Here is an 18,066-nt window from a genome sequence, read left to right on the forward strand (position 1 = left end):
TTTTATTACACATGTTATATTCCACACACATACTTGGCATAATGTCAGTCCCACCATCTATTTTTCACGTTTAGAGTACCAGATGCTGAGAAACTGCAGCAAAATGGATCTTGCAACAGCTGTAACAGCATTCATAAACAACAGTGTTAGATCTCAATCCTCCACATTGTTTTACATAGTTAGAGCCCGCCAGCCCCACACCAGAACACAGTCAGGGACCTGGCAGACCTTAAAATCCTAAAAGTATGTCATGCCTCACCTCTCCTTCCTAAATATTTACTGTTGTTTCGAATTGGTACCTAACTGGCAGCCATTCACAAGTAGCTAGCGTTTCCTCAAACTTCAATGACCAGAAATATAGCCAGATTTGAAGTTTAGAGAAAAGGCACTTCCCACTCCCTTACCACGCTGAGAGTCAGAATGGTGCTCATCTTTAATGCAGTCAGAACTCAGAGAGCCGAACGGGTCACAGCCACAGGGGTAACAGGGGTGATCTTCATAGGGAGAAACCTAAAACACAAACATTCTCTGTCAAATTCTCAAAGTATTAACTGGGAAAAGTAAAGTTACATCTGTTTCTTGTCTGGGATTACTGGAACTAATATGATGAAGACTGCAAAAGCTAATGCAGCAACAGATCAAGGGCCTAGTTTAATTTCAGCAAACAGAAGATCAGGGGATTGCAGCACAGAAAAACTTAAATGTGGGAGCAAAATTTGGTCTTCAATAGCACAGACAACGGTATAGTAACTGCTAATTGCTGGAAGCTGAAGCCCAACACATTCAGCATAAACAGACTTTTTTTAATATAACAGCAGTTAACCACTGTGATGATTTGCCAAAAATTATGGAAATGTTTAAGACAAGAATGGATGCTTTTTGCAAAGACCCTCTGGTTCAAAGAGGAAGGAAATTAAAGAAATCCTTGGCTCTGTGTTCAGTGGCAGGACAGATTATCTCTGCAGGAACATTCATTCTGACCTCATGATCTATACATCTTTGAAATATAAGGCAATGCAATTCATATGGCAAGGATTTTATTTTCTTTCAGTGAAAATTTTCTTTTGAGGTGTTTCAGATGTAAAGCCAATCAGCAATGACCTCTAGATACACGTTTATTGGCTACAAGTTTATTGAAGACTTTTCTGCAATGCTTCTTACAGCAAGCGAATCAGACAATCTCTGGCTCCAGTTTAGTTCTTTCAATGAGCTGTACCTGCTGTCTAACCATACTCCTACACACTCACCCTCGCTCTCTGCACCAATTTATGCTGGATTTCTAAAGCATGGGTTTTCCAAAATATGCATGAATCTGCCAAAGCAAGACCTTGTAAAGTAGAAGTTTAGTTCAATATGTCTCATTATACAGAGATCTCTAACATTGCAGGAAGTTCATATGTTTAATTCTGTTAGTCACATCTTAACAAATGTCTTTTTGCAGAGTTTAGATCATTTTTCCAAAGAGTGACATTTGTCGATAAACTGGAAAGTACACAGGCTCAGAGAGCACATGTTCTACAATAATCATGTCAAGAGGAATAATATTTGTTGTAACATCTCATGAGACAAAGAGCCTGATCTTAGAATCATGTAATGGTCTGTTTTAACACCGGTTGAAATGGGATGGTACACAATTTTGGCACTTCTAAAGACACTGAAACTTCAATACTGGCACTTTTTAGAGTTTTACCGACAGGAGAAATGGGTTTCCTGTCAGAATATCTACATTCCCACACTAGGACTTCAAGTTTCATCTTCACTTAATCTTTTATTTTCCAACAACTTGACTTGCCCTTCCACACAACTGGACAAGCATTTTGGTTTTCTCTGAAAGTTTTGGTGGTATGTCATCTAAAACAATAAACCCTCTATAGTTCTTCGCTATTCTGCAACTGACAAAAATATATATATATATTAATTACAATCAGCTGAAATACACATCATCGTACCATGTTGTAATTCACCAAAACATTCGAACGGTATTTTCCATATCTTACTTTGTGTGGTCTAAAATATCCATCAGCACACATTTCACAGTTGATCCCAGTAGTGTGTTGAGTACAGTTTAAGCACACACCACCTCCTATATACTGGCCATGAATATCCATGCTTCTTTTCTGATCTGCAATACTCTGATTGTAATAACAATCTTCTGCTTTGTTATGACAGTTGCACTCTGAGAAGAAATGGAAAATAAATAATTTTTTTTTATTTACATTGTATAACAGTTCCTGTAACACTGACATTTTTCAAAGTGGAAAATATAAGTAGAAGAGCATATCAACTAATCTCAAAAGCGTGCTTTTTTCCCCTTTAACCACGCTATATGCTTCAGCAGTCTTGATACACTATATTTCTTTGCAAGTAAGTACATTTCAAAATCACTGTCACCACTTTAATAACACCGGTTTTAACAGTATCCTGCAGATCCCACTAAGACAATCCTGTCAGGACTGATGTCAATAGTCATGTGTGCTACTAGTAATAACTGTTCTCTCATTCCCTGTCCTCTGCAGTGCAGAAGAAAATCTGCCTAATTCTTCTCTTATTTGTATTACAGACAGAAGAGAAGTCAACAATGCCAGTACACAAGTATAAATTTCAGTATAAGTTAGAGGATACTTGAGTCCAAACAGTCATAAACACCTACTTTCTGAAAAGTGACACTGAGACTTGTGGAAAGACTTCAACTAAAAAGACTACTTTTCCATTTGCAGCTGTAAATTTTATCTCATAGGTTCTTAATTGTCTGCAGCTTGTGCTATGCATTTGCAATGTGAAGAGAGAAAATGCACTAACTAGCCCTAGCAACACATTCAGATATACTGGCAGAGTTTAAGTCAATCTATCAGACAATCTGAAACGTAATTGGCCAACAAGGAGTTTCTTTCAAAACATTTGTTATCAGAACAAAGATGTTTATCTGACAAAATTTATGATCAACATAAGAAATTTGCATTTCAAGTAGCTAACAAAATGATTGATGCAAATCTGTTAGTTTTTATAGGAGCATGATAAATCCCCAAGTCTCCTTGAAAAAGAGACTCTGAAAGCTTTACTACATAACAACTCCACTAGTCAGCGGGTCATATTGGATAGAATATTTAAAACAATCTTAACAGATATGATTAGAACTAGGTCCTCTACCTTTAAACAACCCCATGAAGATAGTTGATAGTTCGTGGAATTTTCTTGGAAGCAGTATAGATCTGTATGAAAAGCAACCTCGAACAAGAAAATAACAAGCCTTTATGAAACTATCTAAACCTCTGTGTATACTTACTCTCACATTTGTTCCCAGCAGAAATGGTTCCTGGTCTCCACGGTTTCTGGTGGTAGCCCGGACAGCACTTGTTACAACTCTCTCCACATGTGTTGTGTTCACATTGGCACTGCAATCTCTAAGAAAAAAAAAAAAAAAGCTTTCTTGAAATATTTTTTAATCCATAAATTAATCAATGTTGCCAAAAGTCTGCCTAATATCACACTTACTTCACAAAATGTCAAGACCCACAAATACACCACAATTAGCACTAGATTGCTAAACCATGCTGTATCAACTATTGGGGAACAGCCTTTCTAGAGCAGGAGGAATAAATCTCCTGCATTGCAACAGAGACTATTTCTTGTTGTGCCCCTTGAATTGTTTAAATGTAATGCCAAAGAAAACATTTACTTCAAGAAAGTCACATTACCAAAGACCTAGATATGCTTGCACAGAAAAGGAAGAAAATTATAGCAAATAGTTTGTGCACACCATATCGTACGATGTCTTTTAGCCTCCTTCTCATTCTCCTTAGGCAGTCTTTTTTTTTAATTGGAAAAGTTGTTTTGTGAAAATAAATTAATAAGATTAAACAATACCTTTGTGATTTCATCCAGAGGGCAGCTTCGAGCATGGCCATAACAAATACACATGCCACCAACAGAGATGTCCTTTATTGAATAGTAGTACTACAAAAAAAAGTCGAAAAAGGGGGTGAATAAAAGACATTTACATTTATTTACACCTTCCCCTCTAGTCTGGAAAAAAAAATACCAGCATTTAACTATGCTGTGACTTGAAAAACAAAATAAATACTTGAAAATAAGATAAGCTTTGAATTTTTTACACTTGGGGAAACCTTCCATTTTGTGATTTTTTTTTTTACCCCATGTTTTTCCTCACTGGTACGAAACAAATAACTGACTTTTAATTTAAATAAGTATGCGCAATTTCTCAGCTTCAGGAAAGACCACCAAATGCGACCTCAGCCGAAATTTACTTGTAAAAAAAATCCTTTTTTCACTCTATAAGAAGCCATGAATCATAACAAATTGTTATATTTTAATTTTGGTCTGTGGGCTAAGAGTATGCTTTCTTAAAATGGGAACTCTGACCTCTTTCAAAACCACTTTGTGAACTCACTTCCAGACCAGTTCTTTGCTACTAGTGTCTAGGCAGTGTATTATCCTATCCAAATTCTTAGCCTATAAATTGGCAATACAGCAGAGTACAACCCATTAATATTGCCAGTGGTGAGCAAAAGCAACACACATTAGGAAAGGATTTAATTTTTGAGGCAAGGAAGAGGCAGGAAATGACCATCTGGGTTCAGTTACAGCTGCTGTATCAACACGGTTGGCCTGTTTGTATCCTGGGAAGTATGGACTACACAGGAATGAAAAAGAAACACATTTTGAGGATACTTCTAAAGAAAGAGTTCAAGACTCTAAGACCTAACAACCCTACAGTCATCTGGTTGAGGAGGGGGAGGTGGCCCTGGGTGGTCAGACATGCTGACTCCTGGACTGTTATTTCTTTGAAGGATCTTGGAGCTGGAGCAAACTAGCCTCTTTGATTTCATGTTTAATTTTTTATGTTTTTAAATTTTTTATTATGTTCCATATTTTAGTTTTTTTTTTTTTTTTTTAATGTTATGGGCTTGAATTACAAATAACATTCAGGGACTTCTCATGAACAGCAAGTCCTTAACTAGAGAGATGGAGGCCCAGACTGAGAGAAGTAGAAGGATCAAAGCAGAGTTGTATTTCTCACTGCATTCCCTGTTTCATCTCCTTTGTCTTGTTTTCTTAAAACTCACAGTGTATGGCTCACAGCAGCTGTGTACAGCTTGAAGTTGAAGGAGAGACCAATGCTAATCAAATGCTACAGACAGAAATAAATAAATAAATAGAGAAATAAAGGTGCTGTTGAATACTTAGAAAAGTTCTACATCAGCCCTTTCACAAGACTATGTACAAGAACCTAAACACAATTGGTATCAGCAACTGGATGTAAAGTCTTCAAAAACAATAAAAAACACTATCCAGGAAGAGCTGGAAGTGATTACCTTAGTTGTAGCTGGTTGCACAGTGACACATCAGGATTTGGGAACCCTGCCCAATAAAACCTACATCTTGTGAACACAAAAGATGCGTAGCTTTTCATGCAAAACTGCACTAAGTAGCGCTGCGCTGGGTAGTACTAAGACCTGGACTGCACAACTCTGTGTGTTACAAAACCAGTGGGAATGCTTGCCCTCAGCACCCTTGTTTCCCAGCTGTATGTTTGTATGCTTCCACGTCAAACCTTTCTTTCTGGGGTGTATTTCTTCATATTACAATACTACCAACAGACCTTAATGTCAGCTTTCCCACTCCACAGGAATATCTCACCTGGTCAGGCAGTGCATTAACCACTTCCCTTTGGCCATCAAGGCACAGCTGGAGCAGCAGTCCAATACTCAGCACTTGCAGTCCCCATGCTAGCAATTCTCATATGAGGCAGACAGAACAAGCAGAACATCTAGATTTTACACTTCAGAAATGCTGCAGCTGAATGGGTACCTCCATGACCAAGGTAGGAGTGGGGCTGCCTGGAAAGTACCCACCAAACCCTGACCAAACTCAAGTCTCTTTCCCCCTTCTGTAGCCAGCTATCCAGCCAGACCTCACAGAAGCAGTGTCAATGCACAAGGATTGCCTATATCAAAGAAGTCACAAATTGCAAGAGTCCTGTTGCTGCGCAAGGAGTTGCCGCCTGCAGATGTTCTTCAAGGCAAAGAGCTATGAAGGAAGGGGAAGAGGTAACACTTCTCATATTCTTCTGTCCTCATCAGAAAGCCTGCCTTCACAGAAAAATTTGAAGCCACTGATGTCCTAACCTATGGGTCTCAGGTAAATTAAGAAGAGGGTCAAAATGGCAAAACACAAAGCAGAAATACTGCGGAACACTTAGTCACGGTAGCTACCATTATCAGTGGCTCCAATACTGAACTTCTGTGAGAGCCTGAAGAAGGCAGCCTAAGTGCTTGGTGCCTCAGTTTCCTCAGTTCCAACATCAAATGTGTAAGGATCAGTTTTACTCTCAGAATTCTATCAGAGTGTTTTACGTTATTATTAATTCATGGGCTTTAAAATGATTGATTACATCAGCCTTAAGAAAATGACGAAAACTCTAATCAGACATCAAAATTCAAAACGGTAAGGTTTTCAAATAATTGTTTTTATGAACCAGAGCTCTGGGTCCTGAAATCCTTGATACATCAGAAAAGCTACTACACTTGCATTAAGAGCTACCTCAAGTGACATTTCCATCAGCCACATCATATTTTTAATTTTGATGATAAAGCATTATAAACACTGTTCCTAGCATAAATCATTTACACAAACAAATACAACCAAAAGTAAACAACAACAAAAAAATCTCTAAAAAGCATTTTTTGGAAGTCGATTCCAACAAGATATTGTTGTTACTAACATCAAAGGGAAGGCAAGAATTATTTAACGACCTATCAAAACAACTTTGTGAATGGCAAAGGATCAAGTACTGCCTCCTCCTCCTCCTCAAACAGATCAGAAAAGGCTCTCCCATCAAGTCATACTGAATACCGTTTATGAACAATCAGCTTACCCTTCTGGTAACAATGGGGTCTAGTTCTTTTGGATCATTATGGCTGAGAGTCATGAGGTCAGCATTAAGAGTTCTAATACGCTGCAGTCGTAGGCGAATGTATCGTGCAGAAGTAAACTCCAAAAGCTTTTGTGAAGGATCATCAGCGCTAGGCCTACCGTTGATTAGTGACGTGTGAATCTAGAAAGAGGGACTGGCTTAATCATAAACATAATTATGATTCATTTGCAAAAACGAACATCTTAGTGTGATAATTAAAAAAATAGGATTTAAGCTTATTTTCCAACAACTTGGGACAGTGAGATGTTGAACAACCTGGAATTCTTTTTTCTCCACCATCCTCTACCTGTAGGTAGAATTCCTGCTTCCCGACTCCTGTAGTTCTGAAACCACCACTCTCAGCTCATCATAGTCTCAAATATCCCAGATTTTTGTGGGGAAAGCATAAAGAGAAAAACAGTGCCACAAGTTTTGTTAGATGTTTGACTAATCTGTTCTTCAAGACCACTGTTGGTATTGGCTCTACAATCCTCCAGGGCAGTCTGTTTGAGTCCTGTCTGGCTTTATTGCTGAAAATGCTCCTAATCTCTAAACCATGTTTTCCTTGCTGCAATTTCGAACCACTTCTTCCATCCTGTCACAGACAGGCAGAACAGATTATTCCTCCTTGTATCCATGTCTTATGCAACTGAACATTACCACCCCATCTCAGTCTGTTCTCTCTAGGCAAACTGTCTGGGATATATTCATTCAGAAATTATGTTTTCTGCTGAGAAATACAAGGCAGAATTGTTGGCCAAGTATTCAAATATCACTGCATTACTTCCACTGAAAAAAAAAAAAATACATACATACTTATTGCAGACGAACCCAGCTTTAGCATGGGGCACCGTAACCTGCTTTCACTTACCCTTAACTACAGATGCAGAATTTGTTGGGCTCAGTGCAATCCTTTAATTTTTGACAACAAAGACAGGAGGATCCAGTCATGGCATTGGGAGTTCTAGCATGTCATGTTTCCTTTTTATCACTTAAGACTCCAGAGATTTAAAGATCCAAAAAGACGTGTTACAGTCAACTCACCTTACCTCCTGTGTGACACATGCCATTTCATTTTACATAGTCTTTCCTGTCTAAATCTCAAATTTGCTGGTAATATGTACACTCTCTATACTCAGGACTAGTGCTTTCAAGTGACGAAATGTGGAACATTATTCACATTTTAACTCTGAAGTTACCTGCTGGCTTGACCGGTAGAAATTTTGTAATAATAGGTACAATTACTACAGAGACAAGAGAGGAATCTTTCCTAGCAGAAAAACGAAGAAACATTAAGGATAGAGACTAAGACACTACGGAAGAAAAAGAGTGATCCTCTATGTATGCTGCTATATTTGGCTAATACATTGTTTAAATACGGCTTATATAGACTGACATATTTGTATTATATATTTTTGGCCTACTTGTCCTCCATAATTCAAGATCATTTCCAGACAACTGTAATATAAGCCTTGGCATTCATCATGAGCCCTGACCTCATTACGTAAATTTGTGGAAACAGATCTTCAAGTAGTATAAATCAGGTAAACAACAGAGCGTACAGTAGAGCAGCTACACCTCTTCAAACCCACGAAAAAACTAGCAGCAAAACTGGTAAAATGTCTGATTTGGCAAAAAAAAATTATTATTAAGTGACATTCATATTTAGACATGTGGTTTTTTTAGCCTACCATTTTTTTCACACCAGGGCACTATGAGCTGACTGCAAAACACTGGTATGCTAATAAATGCTGGATACAAGGCAGGTGCTTGTAGAGATCAGGGGGTCTGCAGGACTTCCTATAGCCCCATACTGAAGTTCAATAGATTGGCCAGAACCAATTACAAAGCACTAAATATATGTATTTTCAAAAGGGTGCCAAGATTCACTAATACAGGTTGCAAGATAGTCTGTGCAGGGAATATTCCTGTCTGCCTGCCATTCCAGTTATGAAGGAGCAACTTGTCCTTTGTGAATGACAGCTTTTTACGCAGGAGTGTTCATCTGCTTGAGGTAGGAAGGCTCTGCAGAGGCTTCTGGACAGACTGGGTCGATGGGCCGAGGCCAACTGTGTGAGGTTCAACAAGGCCAAAGGCCGGGGCCTGCAGTTCAGTCACAACAACCCCATGCAACGCTACAGGCTTGGGGAGGAGTGGCTGGAAAGCTGCCCTGCAGAAAAGGGCCTGAGGGTGCTGCTCAACAGCCAGCTGAACATGAGCCAGCAGTGTGCCCAGGGGGCCAAGAAGGCCAACGCCATCCTGGCTTGTATCAGGAATAGTGTGGCCAGCAGGAGTAGGGAGGTGATCGTGCCCCTGTACTCGGCACTGGTGAGGCCGCACCTCGAGTACTGCGTTCAGTTTTGGGCCCCTCACTACAAGAAGGACATTGAGGTGCTGGAGCGTGTCCAGAGAAGGGCAATGAAGGTGGCGAGGGGTCTAGAGAAAAAGTCTTGTGAGGAGAGGCTGAGGGAGCTGGGGTTGTTTACCCTGGAGAAAAGGAGGCTGAGGGGAGACCTTCTCACTCTCTACAGCTACCTGAAAGTAGGTTGTAGCGAGGTGGCCGTCGGTTTCTTTTCCCAAGTAACAAGTGATAGGACAAGAGGAAATGGCCACAAGTTGTGCCGGGGAGGTTTAAATTGGATATTAGGAAAAATTTCTTCACTGAAAGGGTTATCCAGCATTGGAATAGGCTGCCCAGGGAGGTGGTTGAGTCTCCATCCCTGGAAGTATTTAAAAGACATGTAGCTGTAGGACATGGCTTAGTGGTGGATTTGGCAGTGTCAAGTTTACGCTTGGACTCGATGATTCCTAACCTAAATGATTCTGTGATTCTATGTGGTACACAGCAATTTAGTTCTGTCATTTTTTATATTCCTATGTTTTTATGTTACTGCACTCAGAATAAAAACAATGTTCTGGATAGTGTCACCCAATTAACTCTGTGTACATCAGGAAAAATCAATGAGGAAAAAAATGTCACTAAACTGAACCTCTGGCATTCCTGGGTTTGGAGTTGTATGGTCTATCAGACTATATTACAAGAGACACTGTTCGTACAGAGTTAACCTAAGGGTTTTCTGGTTAATTGTGTGGAGAGACAGGTTAAGTTGCTTTGACTGTTCCATCTGATCTGTTGGGCATATGCTTACATCACTGCAATAAACATTGATTAAAGCAAATAGGACTTGATGTTACTGAATTTCATTGTCTTTTTCTTGCTGAAACATAGTTTTAAGTTCTTGTGAAAGTCTGACATACTTCAGCCCTTACGTGCATACACTCCAGTCTTTTTTTAACCAAGAAATAAAAACATACTGGTTTCTATTAAGCTAAGAGTTGCTAGCATTCTCCATGGGAAAACGCTGCATTTCTTATCACGTTCTTACATTATAGCATTCACAGTAGAATAACCACTAGTTTTAATGTATCATTTCATTATGCTGCTGCCTCTACCGAATAAATTACACAAGTACCATGAACAGAGTTTGTTAAAAGAAAGAACAATCAACAGTGAGGCTGCACAACTTGTAGCTCTTTTAATTATGCTACATCCCTGAAACAATGCCAAGGCTTGTTTAGGAGTTCCAGCTGTGCCGAGCACTTCAACAGTGTTTACAGCTTTATCTCACACAACCAGGTGTTCCTAACATAGGGGTTCTCTTTATTAAATGAAAAACCTGGCAGCACATAGAGCCTCTGTTGTAGTCTTTCAGGATAAAGCAACTAATAATTCACAGCTAATAGCTACCATCAAATTATGTGGAGAAAGAGAACAAAGAGTTTAGTAACAGGAATACATAGAATCAAAGACATGTTACATCCCAATATTTAGAAGTTTGCTATACTAGTACATGATGTAAAGATAGTATCATTACAGAAGAATAAGAGATTATCTGGTAGTGCTGAGGGTGATGAACTCTGTGACTGTAATACAAACGTTTTTAAATTGCTATCGGTCCATGTTCTTACTCACAAACTGCAAGTACAAAAACAAACATACCTCTCCATGTTCCAGGGGAACTAGTCTGGAATAATAGGAGGTGCAGATCACTTCATCATCTCTCTTGTAAGTTGGCGGCCCAATTCTTGGCGTAATATTGTAACGAGTTAAACATTCGGTATCACTAATTGCATAGTACTGCCATGGTCTGAACTCTGTGCCATCTATGGAGCGTTCCAAAATCCAGTTTCCAGGTCGTGGAGCATTAGCAGCTTTGATGATGACATATGCAACTTGAAAGACCTAAAAAAACACAAGAAGAAAATGTTAACACTCCATTATGCTGTAAAAGACCACTAGAAGCCAACTGGGTACTAAATTCAAAATGTAAAAGCAGTACATGGCTTGACTGGGGAGAGGGTAAAATTTGGTACAGTGACTCTGGACAAAGCTTTTGCACAAACATTTGCCAAAAGGCCAGTCTAATCTCTTACTAACAGAAATATATATCGTTTTTTGTCAAAACTCTGAACATTCCAACAAAACATTCATTTACGTGGCTAAAAAAAGACTAAACGTATTCAGTGCATCATTCTCTGTTAATATAATAGCTGAAATCTATACCTACACTACATTTCAGGATTACTTGGGTATAACATTCTTTCTATGGGAAATGTGCTATTTAGCTTTTCTGAACCACTGAGGGCTTCAAAGAAGCGGGTTGGTTTTTTTTTTTTTCTCAAAACAGCTGCAGTCCAAACAACTCTTTGTTTCACATTTTAGCTGGGAGTTTAATCCTCTCAGTAGCAGCATTTCTGATAAGCTTGCTGGACCCTACATCAAAAATCTCCGTACATTCCATTTTCATTCTGTATTTAAGTTATTTAAGCAGAAGACTAGTTACAGACACTGCTGAAAACACACAGACATGAATAAGATCAATGTGACAAATACAAGCATGATAACTTTATTTAATAGCTCTTTTAAAATGCGTAAACTCTAGGCTGTACAGGTATCTTCACTATTTTTTTGACAATCCTGGGTCCAAAGTGAAACCTCCATCCACACAACAGCACTGTTCAGCACTTCTTTGAGTAAGCAGGGCAGTAACTAAGTTTATATCGCCTTTTAAATGACCTTGTCATGGCAGCTAGATAACCTGCACTGGCCCTCAACTAGCTACAGCATTAGACACTAACACTGAAGTGCACTTATTGCAAAGCTACTATCCTTTTCCTTACCTAGTACCTACTACATCACCTCATTTAAAAAGGCTAGTTTTGCACATTTAGAAGACTTCTGTATAGAAGTTTAATGTTTTACATGCACTATAGTATCAGGCCACACTGAGATGAAAGAAAAATACCCTATTATTCAACCATCTCAGAGGTACATATTCTCACTTGAACAGACTGCCTGGTCAGCTGGTATAATCTTCATAATTCCTGTCTGTATGTGCAGTATTAACACTGTGTTGAGCTCCAATTTGGCCACAATCAGTTCTTTCAGACATTTTAAATTTTTTTTTTTTTCCCCCCAAAACAGATTAAAACCAGAGCAAGAATAGCATTTGCCACATAAAATCAGATTTTGATTTTGTCAAATGGGGAAATAAACACACAGATAAATAGTAACTGCATTGTGTGCACAATTCAGGAAACTGCTTTTGAAATAAAATGTTCTTTAAGTGAACAGAGCTTTGCTTAGGAGATCTTGCAGACATGAGAAAAAAAAAATGGTGATACTTATCTTCGAATGACTTACAAGATTTAATACCTTAAAAAAAAGTCAAACTATTCCAGTTTTGATTAAAACCAGACGTAACTTAAAACATGATATTCACTTAGTCTGATTTTCCTTTCAGGCACTCCATTTCTATCTTTTGAGACATCAAGAATATATAAATAGAACATTTCCAGATTTTTCAATAAATATGAAAATTTACACAAATTGAGGATTTTGTCTACTGACTTATATGACATTTTAGCAATGCGAGCAGAAGTAAACAAAAAGAGAAGCCAGCTTAGTCTTTAGTCACTGTCTTACAGTCTCAAAAATTAAATTTTTCTGAGGTCTTTGAATTCTCTGTTGTTCAGCACAACTTAAAATTTGATCAAAGTTAAGTGAATATCAAGAATTATAATCCAGATTCCACGAAGAAAAGAGCCCCTTTTAAACAAAACTCAGACAGACTCCAAGTCAAGCAACTGTATTCCCTACATACATCCTGGATTTCATCGATTCAGTTAGCGGTAGTTGAGTCACATACCTGTTTCACACTGGCTGATGCACAAGCAGAATCTGGGGTATCATCATTTTGGTACCCTTAACCTGGAGACACTTGCATGTGACAAGAGTCACTTGTATGGCTATTTTCTCCATCACAGAAGAGAACTGCAGAAAACTCTTAAAACTAGGGAAGCTTTATTGACTGAGCTTAGGAACTGCTATGCACCTCCACGTTTCTTTGAAGTCAATCATCTCTCTCAAATGCACAGAAGATGCAACACTGGAACCCCAATTTTTTCCAATGCCATGGTAGAAAAGTTTACTCAAAAACTGTTATATGTCTTTTATTTATTTTTCCTCTCTGCTTGCTGCCATTAACTAAACTACTTCCCTACTTATTACACAGTCGACTGAACAACAAATGATCTGCTTTTGATTACACTGAGATTTTCCAAGACCCATTATAATTTGCAGCTGATGTAGCTAGTTTTAAATCCAGTTCCAACTAGTAACAATGGGTTATCCTTCATCACAAACTAACTGCAGCCATTGCTGCAGAAATAAAAAATATCCACAAGAGCATGCAAGTTAAATTTATTTTAAATATCAAGTTTCTTGGTGAGGGGGGAGTGAAGGGAAAAGGCAGTTAAAGATAAACTTTTCACAGCAACTGTGCACATATTCAATGCATAAATCTATAAACTAAATCTTTTCAAGTCATCGTTTTTCCAGAAAAACAGCAGCCACATTTGGTACTCAAGACATCTAGGGATTGATTTTTCCTGCATGCCTACAGTTCATCAACAGCTGAAATGAAGATATTTGACATTATGAACCTAAAAGAGGCATTCAAAAATCAGTGACTTGTTCTATAAACATTTAAGTATGCACAGTGTAGAAAACCATTGTCTTCTTTTTCCCCCAGATCCTCTCAATTCTTCCATTTACACATATACTCCATAGCTACCCAAAAACCTTCACAGGTAAATTCACAGGATAATGAATATCAGCAACACCAAGAAAACCTGCCAGTCCATGAAATAATATAGATCAAATATAGAAATGAAAAGATTTTGTATAAATGCTCCTGCAGTCCAGAAGTCACAAGACAACCAATCAATAGGAGTTTTATTCTCAGGGATTATGTTCCCAAGCAAGGGAATGAAGCTGGAGGAAGGGATTAAGGTGTTCCCAGTGTTTGCAGATGAAGATGTTTTAAGCAATGTCAGCAGCTAGGGGTTTCACAGGCCCTGAATCCCACAGCCTCTGCAACGCAAAATGGATCCGAACCAGGAACTCTATGTAAACCAAGCTGATTTTCCAACATCCTTAGAGCACTTCTTTACAGATTATTACTTTCATAAATTCTTCAGGTTTGAACATCACCAAAGGCAGTTTCTTACCACTTTCCACATCCATTCAGTGTCCACCAACCAGCCACACGATAAACTTGAGCTGTGTGACAAGAGCTAATGATCTGTACACTTTCATTTCACTGTGTAGCTCTCCCAGAACTCATTCCCTTATTGAGCTACAAGGGTAAAAAGGGCATGCCAAAGCAAGTTAGTAATTCCCAAGCAGCCATAGATTCAAAGTGTCATTTTGCAGGCATTTTAATACCGACTATAGAGACCAGCCAAATAAACTCATACTGAAGAACCTCTTCTTTGTAGCAGCAGTACCAATGTTAACAAGTTACTTTATTTAGCCTTTCTAACGACTTTGTTCCCCTGAATGCTGACCCAGAAACACCAAGCACATTATTCTGGAAACAGATTTACAAATGAACCCTTCTCCCCATTCAAGACTGTAAACCCAGCCAGCAGTGGCCGTGCAACAGATGCTAGCCAAAAGTCCCCACTTCCACGGGCATGGTCAGTGCTCTACAACCCCCACTGATACATGCCCTTGCAAGCACAGTTTTCCTAGAAGTCTTTTTGGATAAAGCCTCCCAGTTATAGATTTCAATTCACACAAATGGAGTCAACAATAAAGGAAGATTCTGTCTTTTCATATCGACCAGTATTTGAGCCCCAGGCTCAGAAAGCGAAAAGTTAAAGGGAAAGATCAGTCCCAACACATTTTTTTCTACATTTCAGAAATGTTTAACCTATTAAAAACAGAAGTACCAACTGCTACTTCCAACCTACACCCTAATTCAAATCCAAACTGTACCTGACCTTGAAAAGAGCTGAAAGGAGGATATGATTCTAGAATCTCAGGATCACTTTCAGTGTCCTATTGCACACCCTACTGAAATCACATTGGCATAATGCAAACTGTATAATGCAGAAGACTGCAAAATGAACAAGCCTGGAGGAATGCAAGGCTCTTGGCAGACAGGTTCCTCCTAGTTTTATAAATTCAGCTAAATTTTTCCTTCGGGATGAGTTCAGAAAGGGAATCTAAAAACAGCTAAGTACACTTTTCAAAATAGCATGACAAGTCCTGTGGTGAAAATGTTTATTACAACTACCATTACTCCACATTTTAAGTGAAACTGCAAAATCCATTCTGTTCAGTGCTGTCAACACATATAAATATTTTTACCAGAAAAGCCTCTTTTTCTCAGATTTTGTTCTACTGTCCAAAAAGTCTAAAACTAATCTGTGCAAACTCTCAAAGAGTAGAAGACTACATGAATGGATATTCTGAGTATCAGCCTCTACTGTTTACAGAAATGTCTTTTTAAAGGATACAGATAGCTTCAGGCTCTTATTAGAGACTGTGAGGCCTAGCAATTGCCTGTGACAGAGGAGTCTGTGATGTTAAAAGTGCAAAATAAACCAAATCCAGTAGAATTTCTAGTCTCCTGAATTATCGTTTCTTTAAACTTTTAATGCATTATGTGCAAACATTGTTTTGGAATAGAAGAAAAATTCGTTTTACTAAAGAAGTGTATTATAAGAATGTACAGACAAGCACCCTGAATCTTGCATTACCAGTTTTACAAAGCCATATAAGGCTTCTAAGGAAGCTTGCTGCATACGTAAATTATCATTGGTCCAGTGTTCTCAACAGAATAATATCTTTTTACATCAGCAAAAGATTTATCCTTGCAAAAATGTCTTCTTACCAATTGCTCTCAAGATAAAAGCTCCATACAAATCATACTATAATATTTACATTCTTTTTTACTTTCTAATCACAGAAACTACATATTACTCTTACACCAGTCTCTGAGTGGTAACCAAATACTCATGAAGTATTCACGAGCTATGACTTCAACAGAAGTGGAGATGTTTTCTCAACTTGATCCTATGGGTCTTCCAAGAATAACCAACCTTGCTTTGCTATTGAAGAACTTTCTGATATATAAACTTGTGTCTCTCTGCTACGCCTCGTACAAAGTACCCTTAAATACCTTTATAAGTCTGAAGCATGGTAATAAAACTGACGAAAGTATTCTTCATTTAATGGTGTGACAAAAATATTTAACAGCTGGTCTGAGCACACTACTGACATTTATATTAGTCGGCATTTATTTTAATTCATTATAATTTCACAAAGTAGCTGTCCAGAACAGTCAAACTTAGGCAAAAATGCTTTTTTTTTTTTATCTAAAACTGCTGCTGCACATTTTGTTTCTGTAGAATTGTCAGTGTAGGAAGCACAAGGTCATAAATCAGATCTTGGTATATTGTTCATCAATACTACACCTCATTGCTAAACTACTCTCCCCAGTTCTGGATCGTTGCCATACATGTAAGGGGGGGCAGGGGAGAGACTATCATACATTTGCGTCCTGGAAAGAGAAAGACACACCAGAATACATGTACCTAGTTGTTATGATCTATGTGAGCTAAAAAATCTTGACATATGCACAGGCTATCCTTACAAAATGCTTAACATTAGCTACAAATAGCAGAGACACTGAAAAGGAGAAAGATCAAAACAAAATTTCAATGCTGATTTTATTAGCCAGCCCTCTTTTCTTAACGAGATTCCATCAAACTGCTCTTGAGTCCAGCTGTTTCTAGATTAAATAAACTAAGTGCAAGGCAGAATATTAGCTGAAAGAATAATATTCTTTAAGAATAAAGAATAAATTCTCTGCTCCCTTCAGCTTTGAGCCAAGAGATGAATACAGCCAAATATAGGACACAGACTGTGGCCAGAACTTCACCTAGGGTAACATAGACTGGAGCCAGTTTTCCCCAGCTAAGGGAATCTTCCCCACATCTGCCAGCCAAGGCTATGTTCCAGCACTCACCAACCCAGCTGCTGGATTGTATCTCCAAACTGTACACTGCTAACAATGCCACGAAGCAATGCATTCCTCTTATTGCTAGAACTTCCGGTAATTCCTCAAAAAACATAAATAATGAGTAGATGGTCATTCTTCACATCAAAAAAGGGTATGAATATATTCTATATTCTGGCAAGGAAAGTAAAAGGAGATATTTACTTTGATACACTACTTGACAGATTTAATGCATGAAGCCTGAAATGTAACAAAAAGTACCAATGCTAAAGATATATTGCAACACTTATAGTTACAGGTACTGACTTTCAGAAATAATTTTAAAGGTCCTAGAAGAGTATTTGAACTCATTCTCAAGCAAATTCATAAAGCAAACAGTTACTAAAATCACTAAGGTCCTTCATACGCTTTTCTTTTGTTTTCTTTACTTGTGCTGACTTGCTTAAAGTAAGCACACCAAGTCAGCTCTAATAATTCATTGACTTCAAGTGATCTCTGTTAACCAAATCCTTTCTCACAGAGCAGTAATTTACATTCAGTTTGCATAGCCCTACATGCCTTCTCTCTCTCAAACTCTCTAAGGAAAACACAGAAGAAAGGCCCCTTGGGGGAAACTTTTCAAATTGAATTAGTGAAACTGAGTGTGGGTCAGGAAAGGAAAGATATGTATTTGGTGAAACATCAACAGCTCTAAGACTGGAGAATAAAAGATTTAGAGGGCAGCTTGGCTGGTCTGCTTCCAAAGTGAAAATGTTCTGG

The 18,066-nt window shown here is 38.3% G+C and overlaps 1 protein-coding gene across 1 annotated transcript in view; it reads right to left on the reverse strand.

The window, feature by feature from the left end:
• LAMA1 (laminin subunit alpha 1) overlaps nucleotides 1–18,066 on the reverse strand; it is a 109,152-nt gene that overhangs the window by 68,101 nt on the left and 22,985 nt on the right. Inside the window, exons 4-9 of the mRNA XM_075416444.1 lie at nucleotides 10,935–11,177; nucleotides 6,896–7,075; nucleotides 3,865–3,954; nucleotides 3,284–3,401; nucleotides 1,998–2,176; nucleotides 405–510 (exon numbers count right to left, since the gene is read on the reverse strand). Of these exons, the coding sequence (XP_075272559.1) occupies nucleotides 405–510; nucleotides 1,998–2,176; nucleotides 3,284–3,401; nucleotides 3,865–3,954; nucleotides 6,896–7,075; nucleotides 10,935–11,177 (916 nt within the window). The remainder of the gene's footprint in view (nucleotides 1–404; nucleotides 511–1,997; nucleotides 2,177–3,283; nucleotides 3,402–3,864; nucleotides 3,955–6,895; nucleotides 7,076–10,934; nucleotides 11,178–18,066) is intronic.

This window comes from Opisthocomus hoazin, chromosome 3 (assembly GCF_030867145.1).
Source record: "Opisthocomus hoazin isolate bOpiHoa1 chromosome 3, bOpiHoa1.hap1, whole genome shotgun sequence".
NCBI lineage: Eukaryota > Metazoa > Chordata > Aves > Opisthocomiformes > Opisthocomidae > Opisthocomus > Opisthocomus hoazin.